This window comes from Barbus barbus, assembly GCF_936440315.1.
Source record: "Barbus barbus genome assembly, chromosome: 40".
NCBI classification, from domain to species: domain Eukaryota; kingdom Metazoa; phylum Chordata; class Actinopteri; order Cypriniformes; family Cyprinidae; genus Barbus; species Barbus barbus.
In genome coordinates, this window is record NC_136718.1 from 14,483,864 (window position 1) to 14,500,014 (window position 16,151).

The 16,151-nt window shown below is 37.6% G+C and overlaps 2 protein-coding genes across 5 annotated transcripts; both read right to left on the reverse strand.

Moving 5' to 3' along the window:
* Window positions 1-125: 125 nt before the first annotated feature.
* On the reverse strand, window positions 126-4,799 carry LOC306859490 (dolichyl-diphosphooligosaccharide--protein glycosyltransferase 48 kDa subunit). The gene is made up of 11 exons (XM_079400530.1): window positions 4,521-4,799; window positions 4,204-4,314; window positions 4,028-4,114; window positions 3,828-3,931; window positions 2,512-2,606; window positions 2,331-2,424; window positions 2,088-2,236; window positions 1,754-1,901; window positions 1,499-1,619; window positions 1,075-1,181; window positions 126-976 (listed from the first exon to the last, which is right to left on the reverse strand). Exons 1-11 carry the CDS (start codon window positions 4,753-4,755, stop codon window positions 827-829), a joined length of 1,401 nt encoding a protein of 466 aa, XP_079256656.1. The 5' UTR covers window positions 4,756-4,799; the 3' UTR covers window positions 126-826.
* A 684-nt stretch (window positions 4,800-5,483) lies between these two features.
* On the reverse strand, window positions 5,484-15,959 carry LOC306859352 (zinc finger and BTB domain-containing protein 17-like). Of its 4 annotated transcripts, none has more exons than XM_079400363.1 (15): window positions 15,759-15,959; window positions 14,358-14,602; window positions 13,861-14,022; window positions 13,414-13,758; window positions 13,242-13,331; window positions 12,934-13,154; window positions 12,271-12,413; window positions 11,826-12,126; window positions 10,796-10,883; window positions 10,552-10,668; window positions 10,335-10,455; window positions 10,115-10,245; window positions 9,773-10,042; window positions 9,545-9,634; window positions 5,484-7,965 (listed from the first exon to the last, which is right to left on the reverse strand). In XM_079400363.1, exons 2-15 carry the CDS (start codon window positions 14,560-14,562, stop codon window positions 7,616-7,618), a joined length of 2,634 nt encoding a protein of 877 aa, XP_079256489.1. In that variant the 5' UTR covers window positions 14,563-14,602; window positions 15,759-15,959; the 3' UTR covers window positions 5,484-7,615. The 4 variants fall into 4 exon arrangements, with proteins under 4 accessions (XP_079256489.1, XP_079256488.1, XP_079256490.1 ...); XM_079400362.1 differs by having other exon boundaries at window positions 5,490-7,965; window positions 13,414-13,761; window positions 15,759-15,889; XM_079400364.1 differs by having other exon boundaries at window positions 5,490-7,965; window positions 13,242-13,328; window positions 13,414-13,761; window positions 15,759-15,888.
* Window positions 15,960-16,151: the final 192 nt, after the last annotated feature.

Below are 16,151 nucleotides of genomic sequence, written 5' to 3' on the forward strand. Positions count from 1 at the left end.
TATATATATATATATATATATATATATATATATATATATATATATATATATATATATATATATACACACACACACACACACACACACACACATACATATATATATAAATAGTTACTGACAAATGTCTAAAATGATAATGCTTTACTATCCGTGCATATAAGGTTGGTATATACAAACACAATGTAAAGTGTTGGTTCTATTGTCACACATTCATACTATTTCAATCACATTTATTCAATGAAAACGTACAAATAAAAAAATTAAAAATAAACTTGTCCATGTAGTTTACATTTGTGAGATGAGGTTCTGTATAAACTGAGGTTCTGCATAAATCTGTATATAATTAGAATCACTTTCAAATTTGATGCAACTGAACAACAAAGAGGACAAAAAGTTTAGTGGTGGAATGTTAAAACTTTACTGTCTTCAGGTATTTCAACCACATTTTGAGAATCCATTCCTCATTTTATAAATGGTAGATTTCAAAACAAAATTTTCATAGCAAGAGCCAAAACATCAGTGCATGTTGTATCATAAAACCAATTCAAGTTGCCTTTTGTACAAATAAAACATGGTGTGCCCCAAATCACTTTAAATTACCAGATAGCAAACCAGAAAACAAAAACATGTCTTTTGTTAGACTACCCAACCTCCCTTCAAAAAAAATCTACTTACTTTTGCTTTTAGTTGTAATGGCACAACCTCCAACTCACCATAACAAGCCCATACCAACATATTTCAGATCTCTATTCATCATGACTGCCAGAGGTCTGAAGACCATTTTTGTTTTTACATTTTCTTGCACTCCTCTTCACTGATTCACATTTTAATCAGACTTCTCTTTTTCTCTCATATGTAGAAAGACGACACTGAAAACAAAGAGTCCTGCCATCATAGAGAAGGCACTGGCATAATATGGAAAAGCAGAGGGGATGAAGCGCTCATATTGGGTATGCTGCAAAGGGCGGACAGAAACCTGCAGAACAACAGAAGAATCAGTAAATATATCAAGAATCTGAGTAAAATCACTATGGAATTTTTGGAGCAAGATTTAGAATGAATTCTGAATTTCACCTGGGTTGAAGAGTACAGGTGTGTGTAACCAAGTCTGTTGTAGTCAACTTTGAACTGGAAAACTCCATAAACATCTGGAAGCTTGAACTGTACACTGTATTTTCCACCTAAACAACCAGCAGTCACGTGTTTTAATGGCATACATCATTATTAACATACACTACCATTCAAAAGTTTAATTTAAAGTAACTTTAAAATATTCAAAAACATTCTGTGGGTTTTCAGCAGTCATTACTCTTCAGTTTCCCAATATCCTTCTTTTTATCAGAATTATTTGATTATAGAAAGAACTGACTTTTTATTAGAAATCTTTGGTAACATTTTAAATGTCTTTGTGGCAATTTATCCTTGCTGAACACTGACACAGTAGCATGCATGCATTTGAGAACTTCTGTTAATTAAACAGAATATAATAACAACACACCATTTTTCTTGAGGTAGGTTCTAACAAATGGATCAATTCTGACAAATTCCAGCTGAATGTCATCTCCATCAAAAGGCACCCATTTTCCACCAGACAACATCTCAATCACAATGCTGTATTCCTGTAGGGACAATCCAAGCAGGGGGTAGTAAGCCAAAAACATTAACCAAGACATTCTTCAAAATAGTCACAAATCACGTGTAAACTGTTAAATGAACTATAATGTCTATATAAATAATATATGCCATGTCTCACCACAAGGTCAGTGATGGTGTAAGCAGCAGGGGGAGTGCTTTCTCCAACTGGATGATGGGAAACAGCCCCAACCCTGAGAACACCAGCCTCCTTAAACACCCAGCGAGACAAGGCCTCAGCCAGCTCCTGGTTACCAGTCTGTTCATACCTAAGAAGAATATACAAATCATGCATCAAACCATCTCTAAACAAATAGAGGGTATATCTTTCATCAAGTCAATGTTAGTTTTGTTAACGGCCTGAACTTCGCAGTTGATCAAACATAAAATAATCCATATGATTTCAACCTAACACCACAATGCATTTTTAATGTCTACACAGTTACGTAACAGACCTCTTTGACCCAGGAGCAGCCTTCTGCACAGGGGAGTTGAAGAAAGCATCACTGAAGAAGTGCAGTGACCCGCTGAAAACCACACGTGCATTGTTTCTTGCCTGCAGACCGGCAATCAGGAGGGTGTTCTTTCCAACTGCATGAGGATACTGGAAAGCAAAACAGAGATTGAGGTGAATGAATTAATTTGACAAAAAAAGAACGACGAAAGCTTTGAAAGCAAGAAATATTTGAAATATTTGCCTGCGTGATGGGGCGATCAGGGAAGTAGGAGTAAGAGGTGGAGGATCCTGTCAGAATGTCCAGCACCAGAGAGTTATCTGGATCAGCCACCATTCTGAAAAAAGCAAGGCAACTCATAATTTGCTAAACAGTATATTTGCAAAAGAAGCAGAGATCGGGGAATCAAGAAGAGACCACTTACCCAACTCCTTTGAACAGGACTGGTTCATCAGTGGGCTTGCCAACTATAGTCGGGGCTTTAAGAAGATTCTCTGGGTCTGCAACAATCAGGGTGTGCTGTAAAAAAAGACAACTTAAATGCACCTGACCAAGCTTCAAACAATGATTTGAAATTATGGTGTAAATGTACAGAGAATGTGTTTTAAAGGGGTCATCGGATTCCCATTTTGCACAAGTTGATATGATTCTTTAGGGTCTTAATTAAAAGTCTATAACATACTTTGGTTAAAATTTCTCAATGGTAGTGTAAAAACCACCTTTTTTAAAACTGTCAAAACGAGCTCTGTTTTTTGCACACCATTCTAGTCCATGTTACATTAAATGCTAATGAGCTCTGCTGACTCCGCCCCTCTCTTCCGTGGAGTGACGAGCAGACTGTAAACTTCAGCCACAAAACTGGCTAACTAGTACATTATTAGGAAAGGCGATTTGCAAAGAATCATAAAAAACCCTTATACTCACTTCTTCTGGAGGTGAGGCCGGATCACAAATGATTCACGTGAACATCGACGTATTTAGGCAGATTGGGGATTGGCGCATTCACTTCAAAGCAAAAGTAACGTTTATCCTCTGTGTCTTCAGCAGCTCAGATGTCGGGAGTAAATGACAACTGCTATATTCATTATTACATCCAACAACAGAACACCTCAATCACTTAATCAGAGACATCTTGTCTTCCCCTGCACCGGAGTCAACACAATGGCGGTCGGGCTGTTTACAGCCCACTCAGGGCGGGTCTAAGGTAAGACAGCCTTGTCAATCAACTATCGTGGGAGCTACGTCATTCTGACAGGGCTCTCAGAACAGCCTGATTTGAGAAAGGAGATTTTAAAATAGGGATTTTTTAAAAACAACTGGATGGATTTTTATCATTATAGGATAGATGTGTACACACACTTCCAACACACATTTATGTTCAAACAACTTGAAAAGTGAATTTTGCATCCGATGACCCCTTTAAAAACATAAGTTGTAGAATGTAACACACACAATATGGATTCAACATGAAATGGAAACTCATTTTAAATCAGGAGGTCAAGTTCATCTATTGTTATTTGCTATTCTTTATTTAATTTTATTTACATTAAAGGGACAGTCCAGCCAAAAACTAGTTTCTTTTCTTTTACGATAATCTGCTTCACTTGGCTGTACCTAACATTACATAGTAACTAGGTAAATAATTATAGGATCAATTTTAATTTCATGTTGACTTTAAATATTTAATCCTTCACTTCATAAATTCTCTAAGCTGTATTTTTTCCTCCATCCATTACTTACCTCACCAGGATCAGAAATGTCATAGTTATGGTGATCAATAACAGCAGTTTTCTCTTCATCAAATTCAATCCCACATTCACTGCCTAGCTCTCTCAGAGGATCACCTGCCAGAGTCAAAGTCATAGTGATATCATTAATGTTCATTTAAATATCAACAAGCCAATTCGTGTTCACTTATGCAAAACCAATACAACACTCACCAATATCAGAGCTGGCAGCAACAAGAACATTTCCACCACCATCAATGAAGGCTGTAATGGTCTCTACATTGATGTTGCCCCCAAAATCTGTTCCATTGGAAACACGTAAACGAGGATATTCAAACATAAAAATGGCAGCATGACATAAAATCTATGTTCACTATAACAAGACTCACCTTCCACTGATGGAGAGAAAATGATGAGATGGTCATAGAGGAACTGGCCATACTTGATCAAAGAGAGACCAGGATCATCAGCAGTCTTGAAGGTAAGGTCAAACCCACGATCTGAGAACAAGAATGTAATTGTGAGTTTATTATTGCGAGTTTTATAATTACAAAGAAAGTCTGTGCAGGTATGTTGGTGCAATTACTCAGATTCACATAGACTCAAAATGCATCTTCTATTCATATGAACGTATTAAACATATTTTCAGATGCTTATATAATAATTTAGTGTTTTAATAATAAAATCTAGATAATGTGTAGCTCACCTGCTAAACTGCGGAAGAAGATTGAATGAGTGTCTCTGATGTTGGGATTGTCCAGCAGAACGAGAGTCTTTCCGTCTCCTAAAACTGCCTGCAACATTAACGCCGCGGATAAAACAAACAGAGCGCTTCTGCTGAACCCACCAGACGACGTGGAAACCATTATAGCACCTCGTCTTTTGCAGGTTAATGTTGCAGGAGTCGCGGTGTCTCTCATTGACAAGCAACCCATCGCCATTTTCCTCCTTTGGACAACGTCAGCGCTAACGCGGATGTGAACTCTGACCCAGAGCAGCAGCCAATCGTGTGTTGCCTCATGGACTCACGAATATTATAATGAGACAGCCCTCATTAGGTAAAATATGTTCCAAACAAATAATTAATTTAATCTCATTTTTAATTTTCAATTTCATTTCATCCACCGTTTCCATCTGTCCATCCAAACTTTTATGACCAGCAGGGGTCAGTGCAACACAACTATTATATGCGTTTCAGAGAGCTAGCCTAATCAGTATAGTAAATTAAGTCCAATTATTTATTTATATAAAACTGAATGTTAAGTTTATTATGTATTTGTTGGTTATAAAATCTATTAAACGTAATGGTATAAGTATAAGTGTAATTGTGTGTGTATATATATATATATCATATTTTTTAGGAAATAAAAATAATTATATATATATAGCAATTATATATAAATAGCAAACTTATTTTGAGCATTATGCACTGAATGTGGTTTAAGTCGTTTTGTAAAGTCACTATTGTATGCAGTTATGATACAATATCAATTGTCTGTTCAATAAACTCCAACAGAACAAAACTGGACCAAAATGACCTGGAACACTAGCAGTACAACTTTCAATAAGAGTTTTCTGACAATGAAAACGGTGATATTCAAAAACAGAAACTTGCTTGCAACACACTCATCACACTCATCAAAGGAGCAAAAAACGAGTTATGCTAAAACAGGATTTAAACGTGTTTATTGCGAGTTTCTTCAGCTTCTACATGTCATGAAAATGATAAGCATACAGTCAAAATCAGCGGTTTCATGTTTTTTATGTTTATGTCAAGCAGTATTAAGCTCAAACAGAAAATGATTAAACTCCACAAACAAAAGAATCACTAATAAATCAATAAATAACAGTTCAGTACTATAGCTGATTTGTGGAAAACTGAAACTTGTAGGACAGTCATATGTTTAATTGGCTTCAGTGAAAAAACAGAGAATACATGATCTAGCATAGGACATATACAGTGGGGCAAATAAGTATTTGATAAACTGGCGATTTTTCAAGTTTTCCCACTTACAAAGAATGGAGAGATCTGTAATTTTCATCGTAGGTACACCTCAACTGTGAGAGACAGAATATTAAAAAAAAATCCAGAAAATCACATTGTATGATTTTTAAATAATTAACTTCCATTTTATTGCATGAAATAAGTATTTGATCACCTACCAACCAGCAAGAATTCTGGCTCTCACAGACCTGTTAGTTTGTCTTTAAGAAGCCCTCCTATCCTCCACTCATTACCTGTATTAATTGTACCTGTTTGAACTCGTTACCTGTATAAAAGACACCCGTTCACACACTCAATCAATCAATCAATCAATCACACTCCAACCTCTCCACTATGGGCAAGACCAAAGAGCTGTCTAAGGACACTAGGGACAAAATTGTAGACCTGCACAAGGCTGGGATGGGCTACAGGACAATGGGCAAACAGCTTGGTGAGAAGGCAACAACTGTTGGCGCAATTATTAGAAAATGGAAGAAATTCAAGATGACTGTCAATCTCCCTCGGACTGGGGCTCCATGCAAGATCTCGCCTCGTGGAGTATCAATGATCCTGAGAAAGGTGAGGGATCAGCCTAGAACTACACGGGAGGACCTGGTCAATGACCTGAAGAGAGCTGGGACCACAGTCTCAACGGTTACCATTAGTAACACTACACCGTCATGAATTAAAATCCTGCAGCGCGCGCAAAGTCCTCCTGCTCAAGCCAGCACATGTCCAGGCCCGTCTGAAGTTTGCCAAAGACCATCTGGATGATCCAGAGGAGGCATTGGAGAAAGTCATGTGGTCAGATGAGACCAAAATATAACTTTTTGGTATAAACTCCACTCGCCGTGTTTGGAGGAAGAAGGATGAGTACAATCCCAAGAACACCATCCCAATCGTGAAGCATGGGGGTGGAAACATCATGCTTTGGGGTGCTTTTCTGCAAAGGGGACAGGACGACTCCACTGTATTGAGGGGAGGATGGATGGGGCCATGTATCACGAGACTTTGGGCAACAACCTCCTTCCCTCAGTAAGAGCATTGTAGATTGGTCGTGGCTGGGTCTTCCAGCATGGCAATGACCCCAAACACACAGCAAGGGCAACTAAGGAGTGGCTCCGTAAGAAGCATTTCAAGGTCCTGGAGTGGCCTAGCCAGTCTCCAGACCTGAACCCAATAGAAAATCTATGGAGGGAGCTGAAACTCCGTGATGCCCAGCGACAGCCCCAAAACCTGAGAGATCTGGAGAAGACCTGTATGGAGGAGAGGGCCAAAATCCCTGCTGCAGTGTGTGCAAACCTGGTCAAGAGCTACAGGAAACGTCTGACCTCTGTAATTGTAAACAACGGTTTCTGTACCAAATATTAAGTTTTATTTTTCTATTGTATCAAATACTTATTTCATGCAATAAAATGGAAGTTCATTTAAAAATCATACAGCGTGATTTCTCTCACAGTTGAGGTGTACCTACGATGAAAATTACAGATCTCTCCATTCTTTGAAAGTGGGAAAACTTGAAAAATCAGCAGTGTATCAAATACTTATTTGCCCCACTGTACATGGAGACGCTAGTATTAAAAAGTCTGACAAACAGCATACAAATTAGGTTTGTTTTGTTCAAATTTAATTAAAACATTTTTCTTGTCATATTTATTTAGATTTAACTCTATACAATGTAGTTTTAATATGCTGTACACATATTGTGCTGCGGTTTGAGATATGACAGCAGTGTGTTTTATTATAGCATGTTAGAAATAGCACACTTTGTGACAGTCTGAACTCCATCCTTTGGATCGATTTAGGTCAGAAACTCTTCACTGTGCTTGGCTTTCAGACTTCATTTTTCCAGAACCTTCCTCTGTCTCTGCCTGTGTACTGGTCTCCTCCTCTGCCCCCTCACTTTGAGATTCTGGCTGGGCTAGAGCTCCTTCTCCTTCCTCACCATCCTCCACCCGTGTCCGGAACAAGAGCTCGCCTCCCTGGATGACCTGCTCAGTGGTTTGCCATGTCCCGTCACCTGCATATTGCTGATAAAAGTCAGAATCTGCCTGAAACATGACCAAGGCCTGGGCAGTGTGAATGCGCACATGCTGGGCGAGGGAGCTGGCATCCAGGAACTTCTCACCGCATGAGTCACATGCATACAAGATCTGGGTGTTGGGATCTGAAGGAATAGAGCAGGACAATGTTTCAGCTTCAATATGATACAGTATGATTGGTCACACTTTATCTTAAGGTGCAATTCTCACTATTAACAAACCATTAACTATGACTTTTGCCTCAATAAACTCCTAATTGGCTGCTTATTAATAGTTAGTAAGGTAGTTGCTAAATTTAAGTATTGGGTAGGATTAGGGATGTAGAGTTGTAGTAGTATATATTTATTTAATGCCATGTCACCATCATAGGCTATTTTCATGGCAAAAACAATACAAAAAAATACAAGTATAACAAATATAACAAAAACCAGCAGGGATGTAGAATATGGTTATGCAGAGTAAAAGTACTAATAAAGAGCCAATATGTGACCCTGGACCACAAAACCAGTCTTAAATCGCTGGGGTATATTTGTAGCAATAGCCAAAAATACTTTGTATGGGTCAAAATGATAAATTTTTCTTTTATGCCAAAAATCATTAGGATTAAGTAAAGATCATGTTCCATGAAGATATTTAGTGAATTTCCTACCATAAATATATCAAAACTTCATTTTTGATTAGTAATTTGCATTGCTAAGAACTTCATTTGGACAACTTTAAAGGCGATTTTCTCACTATTTAGATTTTTTTTTGCATCCTCAGATTCCAGATTTTTGCTTATTTATTCAGCTTTCAGATTATGTATAAATCTTAATTTCTGAAAATTGACACGTAAGACTGGTTGTAAAAATCTTGTTTATATTTAGTATAATTTATTTTATTGACTTAATTTATATACACACTACTGGTCAGATGGAGAATGAAGTTTTGAAAAAAAAGAATACTTTTATTTAGCAAGGATGCTCTAAATGGACTAAAAATGCAAGTAACAGTACAGTCACTTATAATGTTACAAAATATTACAAAAGGACAGCTTTTATTTATATAATTAATTCATATTCACACTACTGGTCAGGTGAGTTTTTTTATTAATACTTTTATACAGCAAGGATGCTTTAAATGGATCAATGGTGACAGTAAAGTCAATTATGTTATAATATTGCAAAACATAATTCTATTAATTTAAACATATTTCTATTCATCAAAGAATCATGAAAAAATGTTTTACAGCTTCCACAAACATATTAGGCAGCATAATGCGTTTCAATAATGATCGTAATAAGAAATGTGTGTTGGGCACCAGATCAGCATATTAGAATGATTTCTGAAGCATCATGTGACACTGAAGACTGGAGTAATGGCACACAGGAATCAATTACACTTAAACAATCCATTTTTTGTAATTATATCTAATACTACATTTAGGAATGTAATATTACTGTTTTACTGTACGTTTAATCCAATAAATGCTGCCTTGGTGAGTATAAGAGAATTCTATCAAACCTTTGATCGGTACACACGGTACACACGGTAAATGTAATAGTAGTACATGTAACTTGTTATTAAAGCAACATCCTATTAACAATTTAATAGGATTCATATTAATATTATATATTTATTTTGTATTATTATTATATTATCATAACTTATAATACCAGTCAATTAATAAATTATGATATAGTACATAAACCATATATTACTCACCTGCTTCTTGTACTTTCTCCACTGCTTTGGTGATTTCTGCTTTCAGTGCCTCAGTTTCATCTGCAGATACAGAGGTTGCCACTGGTACCACTACAGGACAACAAATAATATCAGGAGACCATCCAACCGCTATTACAGTCACTTTCAGATTTATAATATTCCCTTAGTACTGAGGAATAACCTTTCTACAAGGTGTAATAACTCACCAGTTTTGTCATATTCTCTCACCTGTGAGCTGTGCTACAGCACTGGCAGCCAGAGCCTCTGTGGCTAAAGTAACAATGTCATCTGTAGTGACTGTGACGATGTTGATCTCATTATTGAGCTCTGAGCCCGGTGCGGAGTCCGGCAGCAGTTTCTCCTCTTCCTCGTCCTCCTCAGCCACCACCAGTCTCTTCATGCCCGCCTTCCCCTGGTGCACCGTCTTCACATGGGAACGCAGATTGTCCACACGGTTGAATCCTCTGCCACACTTATCGCACAGGAAAGGTTTCTCTCCTGTAAACAGAAAGTCATTAGAAGCACATAAGAGAGAAATACATAAGAAAAAGCTCAAAATGTTGCATTTACCTGTGTGAATGATGATATGTTTTGAGAGATCTCCCACATTGACAAACGCTTTGTTACAGGTGTGGCACTTGTGTGGTCGGATATTGTCATGATGACGGATGTGATTGGCCAGCTGGCTGGACTGGACAAACCTTTGAGGTGTGATGGTTGAAATACACTTTTATTATATATGGTGCCATAATGAATCTAAACAACATCATTCATGCAATTTCTCAGTTACCTTTTTCCACAGCGGTCACACACATACGGTTTCTCCCCAGTGTGTTGGCGAACATGAGCTATGAGTGAACTGGCTTGCGTGAAGCCTTTTCCACAAATCAGACACAGACAGGGTTTTTCTCCTAAAACAGTAAGACAGACACGGTCAAATAAACCTTTAACAACATTTAAATAAACATAAGGTAACAGTGGCTGAGGGTGTGAGAAATAGCTCAGACCTGTGTGGATGCGCACGTGTCTCTGCAAGGCCCCGGGGTCAGCAAATGCTCTCTGGCAGTGCATACAAATGAAAGGCTTCTCACCGCTGTGCACACGCAGGTGTCTCTTCAGGTTGCCTGTGAACAGACCATGAAGGCACATTAAAATTCCTTCACGCACATATATATATATATATATATATATATATATATATATATATATATATATATATTGCCACACCCTGTCTCAATGTGTAAATCTCACCTGAGGTGGTGAACTGTTTGCCACAATCCTTACACTTCAGTGGCCCATCTGCAATATGGATCTTCAGATGTGCTTTCAGGTTTCCCAACTTAAAAAAAAATCTGATTTGAGTTGTCTGTATATGTAACGCCCAATAAAAAGGTTTTGTGTCATAATGGCTAAAATTAAATGACAATAATATGGTATCATCTATACATTTTGTCTGCATGATATTATATTTTTGAATATAGATAACATTCTGTTGTGATGCTTACAATTATAATAATAAACCTTTTAAAAATATATTAAAAATTTTATTATTTTAAATATAATTTGTATTTCATTTATAGTTGTGTGTGTGTGTGTATATATATATATATATATATATATATATATACATACACACACACACACACACACACATATATATATATATATATATATATATATATATATATATACACACACACACGCACACACACAAAATTATATTACTAAACTCTCATGTAAATATACATTACTGTTCAAAAGATTTTTGAATGTTTTTAAAGGACGTGTCTTATGCCCACAATGGCTGCATTTATTGATTAAAAATACAGTAAAAACGGTTATGTGGTATAATATTATTAAGATTTAAAATAACTATTTTCTATTTTAATAGTTTTTAAAATGTAATTTATTACTCTGATGGCAAAGCTGTATTTTTAGTTCAGTTACTCCTGTCTTCAGTGTCACATGATCCTTCAGAAATCATGCTAATATCCTGATCTGCTGCTCAAGACACATTTCTTCCTATTATCAAAGTTTAAAACATTTGTGCTGCTTAATATTTATGTGGAAACTTTCATATATATTTTCAGGTTTGTATTAATGAATAGAAAGTTAAAAAGAACAGCGTTTAGGACTATTTGAAAAAAACAATCATCATAAATGATTTTTGAAACATTATAAATGTCTTTACTGTCACTTTTGATCAATTTAGTGTGCCCTTGCTGATTAGAAGTATTCATTTCTTTCAAAACTAGTGTAAAGGTTTTTATAATTACATTACCTGGTTGAATTTCTTGTCACAGTGTTGACATTTGTGACCTTTGCCTGTGTCGTGGGTCTCTAGATGTCTCATCTTGGCGGTGGGGTCAGAAAAGGCCCGTTCGCAGTAGTCACAGTGGTAGGGTTTTTCCCCACTGTGCACCAACTGATGCCGCTTCAGGTTTCCAGAAGTGGTGAAGAGCTTCCCACAGTCCTCACAGCTGTATCGCGCCTCATCTGTGTGTCGCTTCCTGTGCAGGTTTAGCAGACTGATTTGCCGGTAACTCTTTCCGCACGTGGAACAGCAATATGGTTTTAGAGGACTGGAGAATAAGAAACGTAGAGTGTGAGGAAAACTGCATATTGTGGATGTTTTTGCACAGTGAAGCTTTTGTGGAAAACACGTCTTATAGTTGACAAGTCATACGAGGCTGCAGAGGAAGAACATTAGACTGTATCATGCTCACCTGTGTGTTTTCTCGTGTGCTTTGCAGGCAGCTGGGTCTGAGAAGGATTTATTACAGTCTCTGCAACTAAATGGCTTCTCACCAGTGTGAATGCGCATGTGACGTTTAAAGTTGCCTGTGTGTGTAAACTTCTTCCCACAGTCCTGCAATAATCAGATTACCATTATTACCTGTGTGTGTGTGTGTGTGTTTGTGTGTATATACACATATATAATATATATCTATCTATCTATATTAGGGTGACCAAACGTGGCATTTTTCCCGGATGCGTCCTGGTCAGGATTTCTATATTGTCTAAAATATCTAGGCTTTGAATTTGTTTGTGTGTGCAGACCGATCAGTGTATGACATCAAAGTTCCTTACAGACGGTTCCTTATGCTTTCAAAATGCTCTCGAGGTACTTAAGTCAAACACACCGAATATGTACGCGTAATTGCTTTGACCATAGACCATAGACACACACCATGATTGGTCCATTATGTACAATGCCTGCATGTTATTGGTCAAACTACTTTTCGATCATTACCTTCAGCAAGCATGAAAACCTGGCAAGGATGTGCCCGGGACAAATGGCACGTATGGTCACACTAATATATATATTCGTATCAAACAGACCTACAGGACAAAGACAATAAGGATTGCAAAACTAAAGAATCTCTCACCTCACATTTGTGTGTGATGGAGCCATACGCTCTGGACTCACTTCTCTCTGCCACAAGTGCGGACTTCTTCCCATCCGAACCTGATGATTCTTCATCCTGTGTCTCCATCTGCTCTTCTGCTTCTTCCTCTTCCTCTGTTTCTCCTTCATCCTCTGCATCCTCCTCTTCTACCATGTTCTCCACGCTCTCAGCTTTTGACATAGTTTCCTCAGCATCATCAACTTTTAGCAAAAATGTTAACAGTTATGAAAACCTAAACATAAAAATGTGAGGTAAATGTACACCATAGTTATATACGACAGAATTACCTTCTGCGGATGTGTGAACAGCTGCATATTTCGACTTGCTTCTCCTCGTGCTAACATACGACCGTTTAGCTGCCACCCTCTGAGAGACTTCTGTAGGAGCGGTAAAGTGTTACAAGTTTTAAAAGATGGTTAACATTAACAAAAGCATTAAGAGTAAGGAATGGACACTAACTAGGAGTGTAGTCAGCATCAGAAGGGTCATCTTCGTATTGTGGAATCTCTTTTGTGGCTCTTTCTTCCTCCGTTTCAGTCTTGGAATCCACAACACCAGCCTTTTTTTGTCTTGTTTTGGATGGCCCACTAATTTTGCTGACAGATCTCAAAGTCTTTGTGCTTTGCTTCTCAGTTGTGTCACTGGCAGCCTCCTGGGTTTCTCTTGTCTCTGATTGAACAGGAGCTTCCTTCTCTTCAGAAACTGCATTCTGAGTCACTGAATGACTCTCCTGGTCCTCCTGGGAACTCGAATCCTCCGGTTTTCTCACAGATTGCAGCTGTTCATCAACCGGCTCGGTCACTACTACTTTACATGAACACAAATGAGAAATGGTGGCGTAAAAGACCTGTAATTTCAGTACCATCTTTAACTAATAGCTTATGAAAATGCAAACTCAACACTAACCAGGATTAGATGATGCAGGGACAGTCAAGGATTGAAAAGCTGAACAAGCATTCACAATTTCCTGCATCTGAAGGAAAGTAGCTACAACAAGAACGTCCTCTATGTTCTGAGGGTTTAAAGTCAGCTTTGCAGTGTACATAAACTCAAGGACCTGCTCAAGACCTGAAAAAAAAGATGGAACCTATTAGACAAAGGCAGAAAACAACGAACAATAGAAATGTTAACATGTAATTACATAGCATTAAGCATAAAAGTTCAAAGGGATAGTTCTCCCAAAAATAACGGTTTACTCACCCCTATGTCATTTCAAAACATAACATAATATATTTTAAGTAATGTTTCAGTGTTTTGGTTCCCAACGCTCTTCAAATACTTTCTTTTGTGCTCCGCAGAAATGTATTTAAAATGACATGAGGGTTAGTAAATGGTGACAGAATTTACATTTTTAGGATGGATTAACCCTTTCATCAAAGTAATGTGTAAGAATGCAAGCCTACCTGCAGCATTGCTGATATCAAGATGAACAACATCTTTCTGGTCCAAAAAGAGTGTGCGGAAGTAAGCACTACATGCTGCCAGCACAGCCTTGTGGGCCTTGAAGTCTACTCCATCCACCACAAAAGTGCAGTCACAAAGAAGACCCAACTGACGTTGTTCATTAAGCTGCCCAAGAACCTTCCCACTATGCCAAGGAAAGTCCATAACTGATGGAGTGGACTACAGTACTTTAGGCAACAGTATCCTGTCCATAAAAAGAAAAGGAGAAACATAATCACTGTTGTTGCTATTCCATTTGAGGCTCACAAATCAAAATGTCCCAGTTTGTAAACAAATTGGGATAAACCAGGGCCTTCGTCTGGTCAACACTGTCCCGAGTCATTCATATAATTAATTTTAGTTACAATTTTAGCAATACAATTGTATGTTTTTGACATTTGTATTAATGTTTTTAATGTGTCTACATAGTTTTAATATTTTAATGCATCAAGTTAAGCAACATTAAAAAAAGCAACTAGATAGGGAAAATAAGTTTAAGGGAGTTTAAAGGAATTGAATTAGTTTTAGTTTAATTTATATTTTTATTTTTAGTTAACTACAATAACCCTGCCACTTATCTGTATATAAGGGGAAAGTCTCCTTCTCAGTATCTTTAGTGATTATAGCCATGATTCAACTTCTTTGTACTTTTCCAAGCAAGTAATTTCACAATTTTAAGTACTAAAAGTGAAGATTTATTCTTGTCCCTTTGATCATCGTCTAATCAAAAGTGTACTGCTGTGTTGTCTGTATAAATAGACCCATATCCCTTCTGTTATGGGAAGTCAATTGTTTTGCAATATTGTCTTTGTATTTATAATATGTACAGAATTATCTAATCTACGGTACAAAAGTATCCATGCATTATTCTCATTATGATCCAGTGCATGTACATTGTCAGACATTAATCATCCAACAGACTTCATTATTTACTTCAAATCAACAAACATCGTTATGTAAGAGTCCGTGTGTGTTTCTGTGCGACACTGAAACGTTTATCTCGAGCTCGCTCGGGACATTTTGTCCAGCATTTAAATTTAATCTATCATTATCAGCCCGAGTCGAGCCCAATGATGTCTGATTGTCTGGCTTTATCGATTAATTTGACAACTGCGCAATTCCCCATCAAGAATGTGTGACGATGTTGCGGATTGATTATGAGTCCTCTCTCTCTCTGTTTCTCAGCTCCGGGATTAATTCAGTTTGCCTGGCCCTGCTGATGGATCAAGATGGCGCTAACAGAGGCGGGCTATAATCCTGCCTCTTCTTTGCTTATTTTAGCTGCGCGTTCGTTTAGAGATTTAGCTGAAGATTAGTCCTAAAAACTATCGGAAGATTGCGTCTTGTTTGACGTTCTTTACCTCATATAACGGACGAGTTTCTACCTTTCCCCCGACTTCAGCTGATCCGTCCAATCGAGTGTTTCGGTGATCGATCTCGGTGCTCAGCCTCGACGCGCCGCCATCTTCTGCTCTCTGATCGATTGATAGTGGCCGAGCGAATGGCTGGAAGTTAAACTCAACTGCGCATGCGCGAACTTTTCCTGTAATATTTTTGTCCACATGAAGGCGAACTTTAGCTGTTATTAAATACACACTGATCTAATCATAATAGCAGAGCGAGGAAATATTTATCAAATAAAACACAGGTTATGAATTGGGTCATAATGCATTTTAAATTGAATTGAATTTGAATTTGTGACGTATTGTCAAGTATGGTGACCCATACTCGAAATTGGTGCTCTGCGTTTAACC

Excerpts from the sequence above, each read along its gene's own strand:
- LOC306859352 (XM_079400362.1), bottom strand. The coding sequence starts at position 14,562 with ATGGACTTTCCTTGGCATAGTGGGAAGGTTCTTGGGCAGCTTAATGAA. Across the intron at positions 13,762-13,860 it reads CCCTGCATCATCTAATCCTG|TAGTAGTGACCGAGCCGGTT; the intron begins GTTAGTGTTGAG and ends GTTCATGTAAAG. Across the intron at positions 10,884-11,825 it reads GTGACAAGAAATTCAACCAG|TTGGGAAACCTGAAAGCACA; the intron begins GTAATGTAATTA and ends TTTTTTTTTAAG.
- LOC306859490 (XM_079400530.1), bottom strand. The coding sequence starts at position 4,755 with ATGGCGATGGGTTGCTTGTCAATGAGAGACACCGCGACTCCTGCAACA. Across the intron at positions 4,115-4,203 it reads TTTCTCTCCATCAGTGGAAG|ATTTTGGGGGCAACATCAAT; the intron begins GTGAGTCTTGTT and ends CCAATGGAACAG. Across the intron at positions 977-1,074 it reads ACCTGTACTCTTCAACCCAG|GTTTCTGTCCGCCCTTTGCA; the intron begins GTGAAATTCAGA and ends GTTGTTCTGCAG.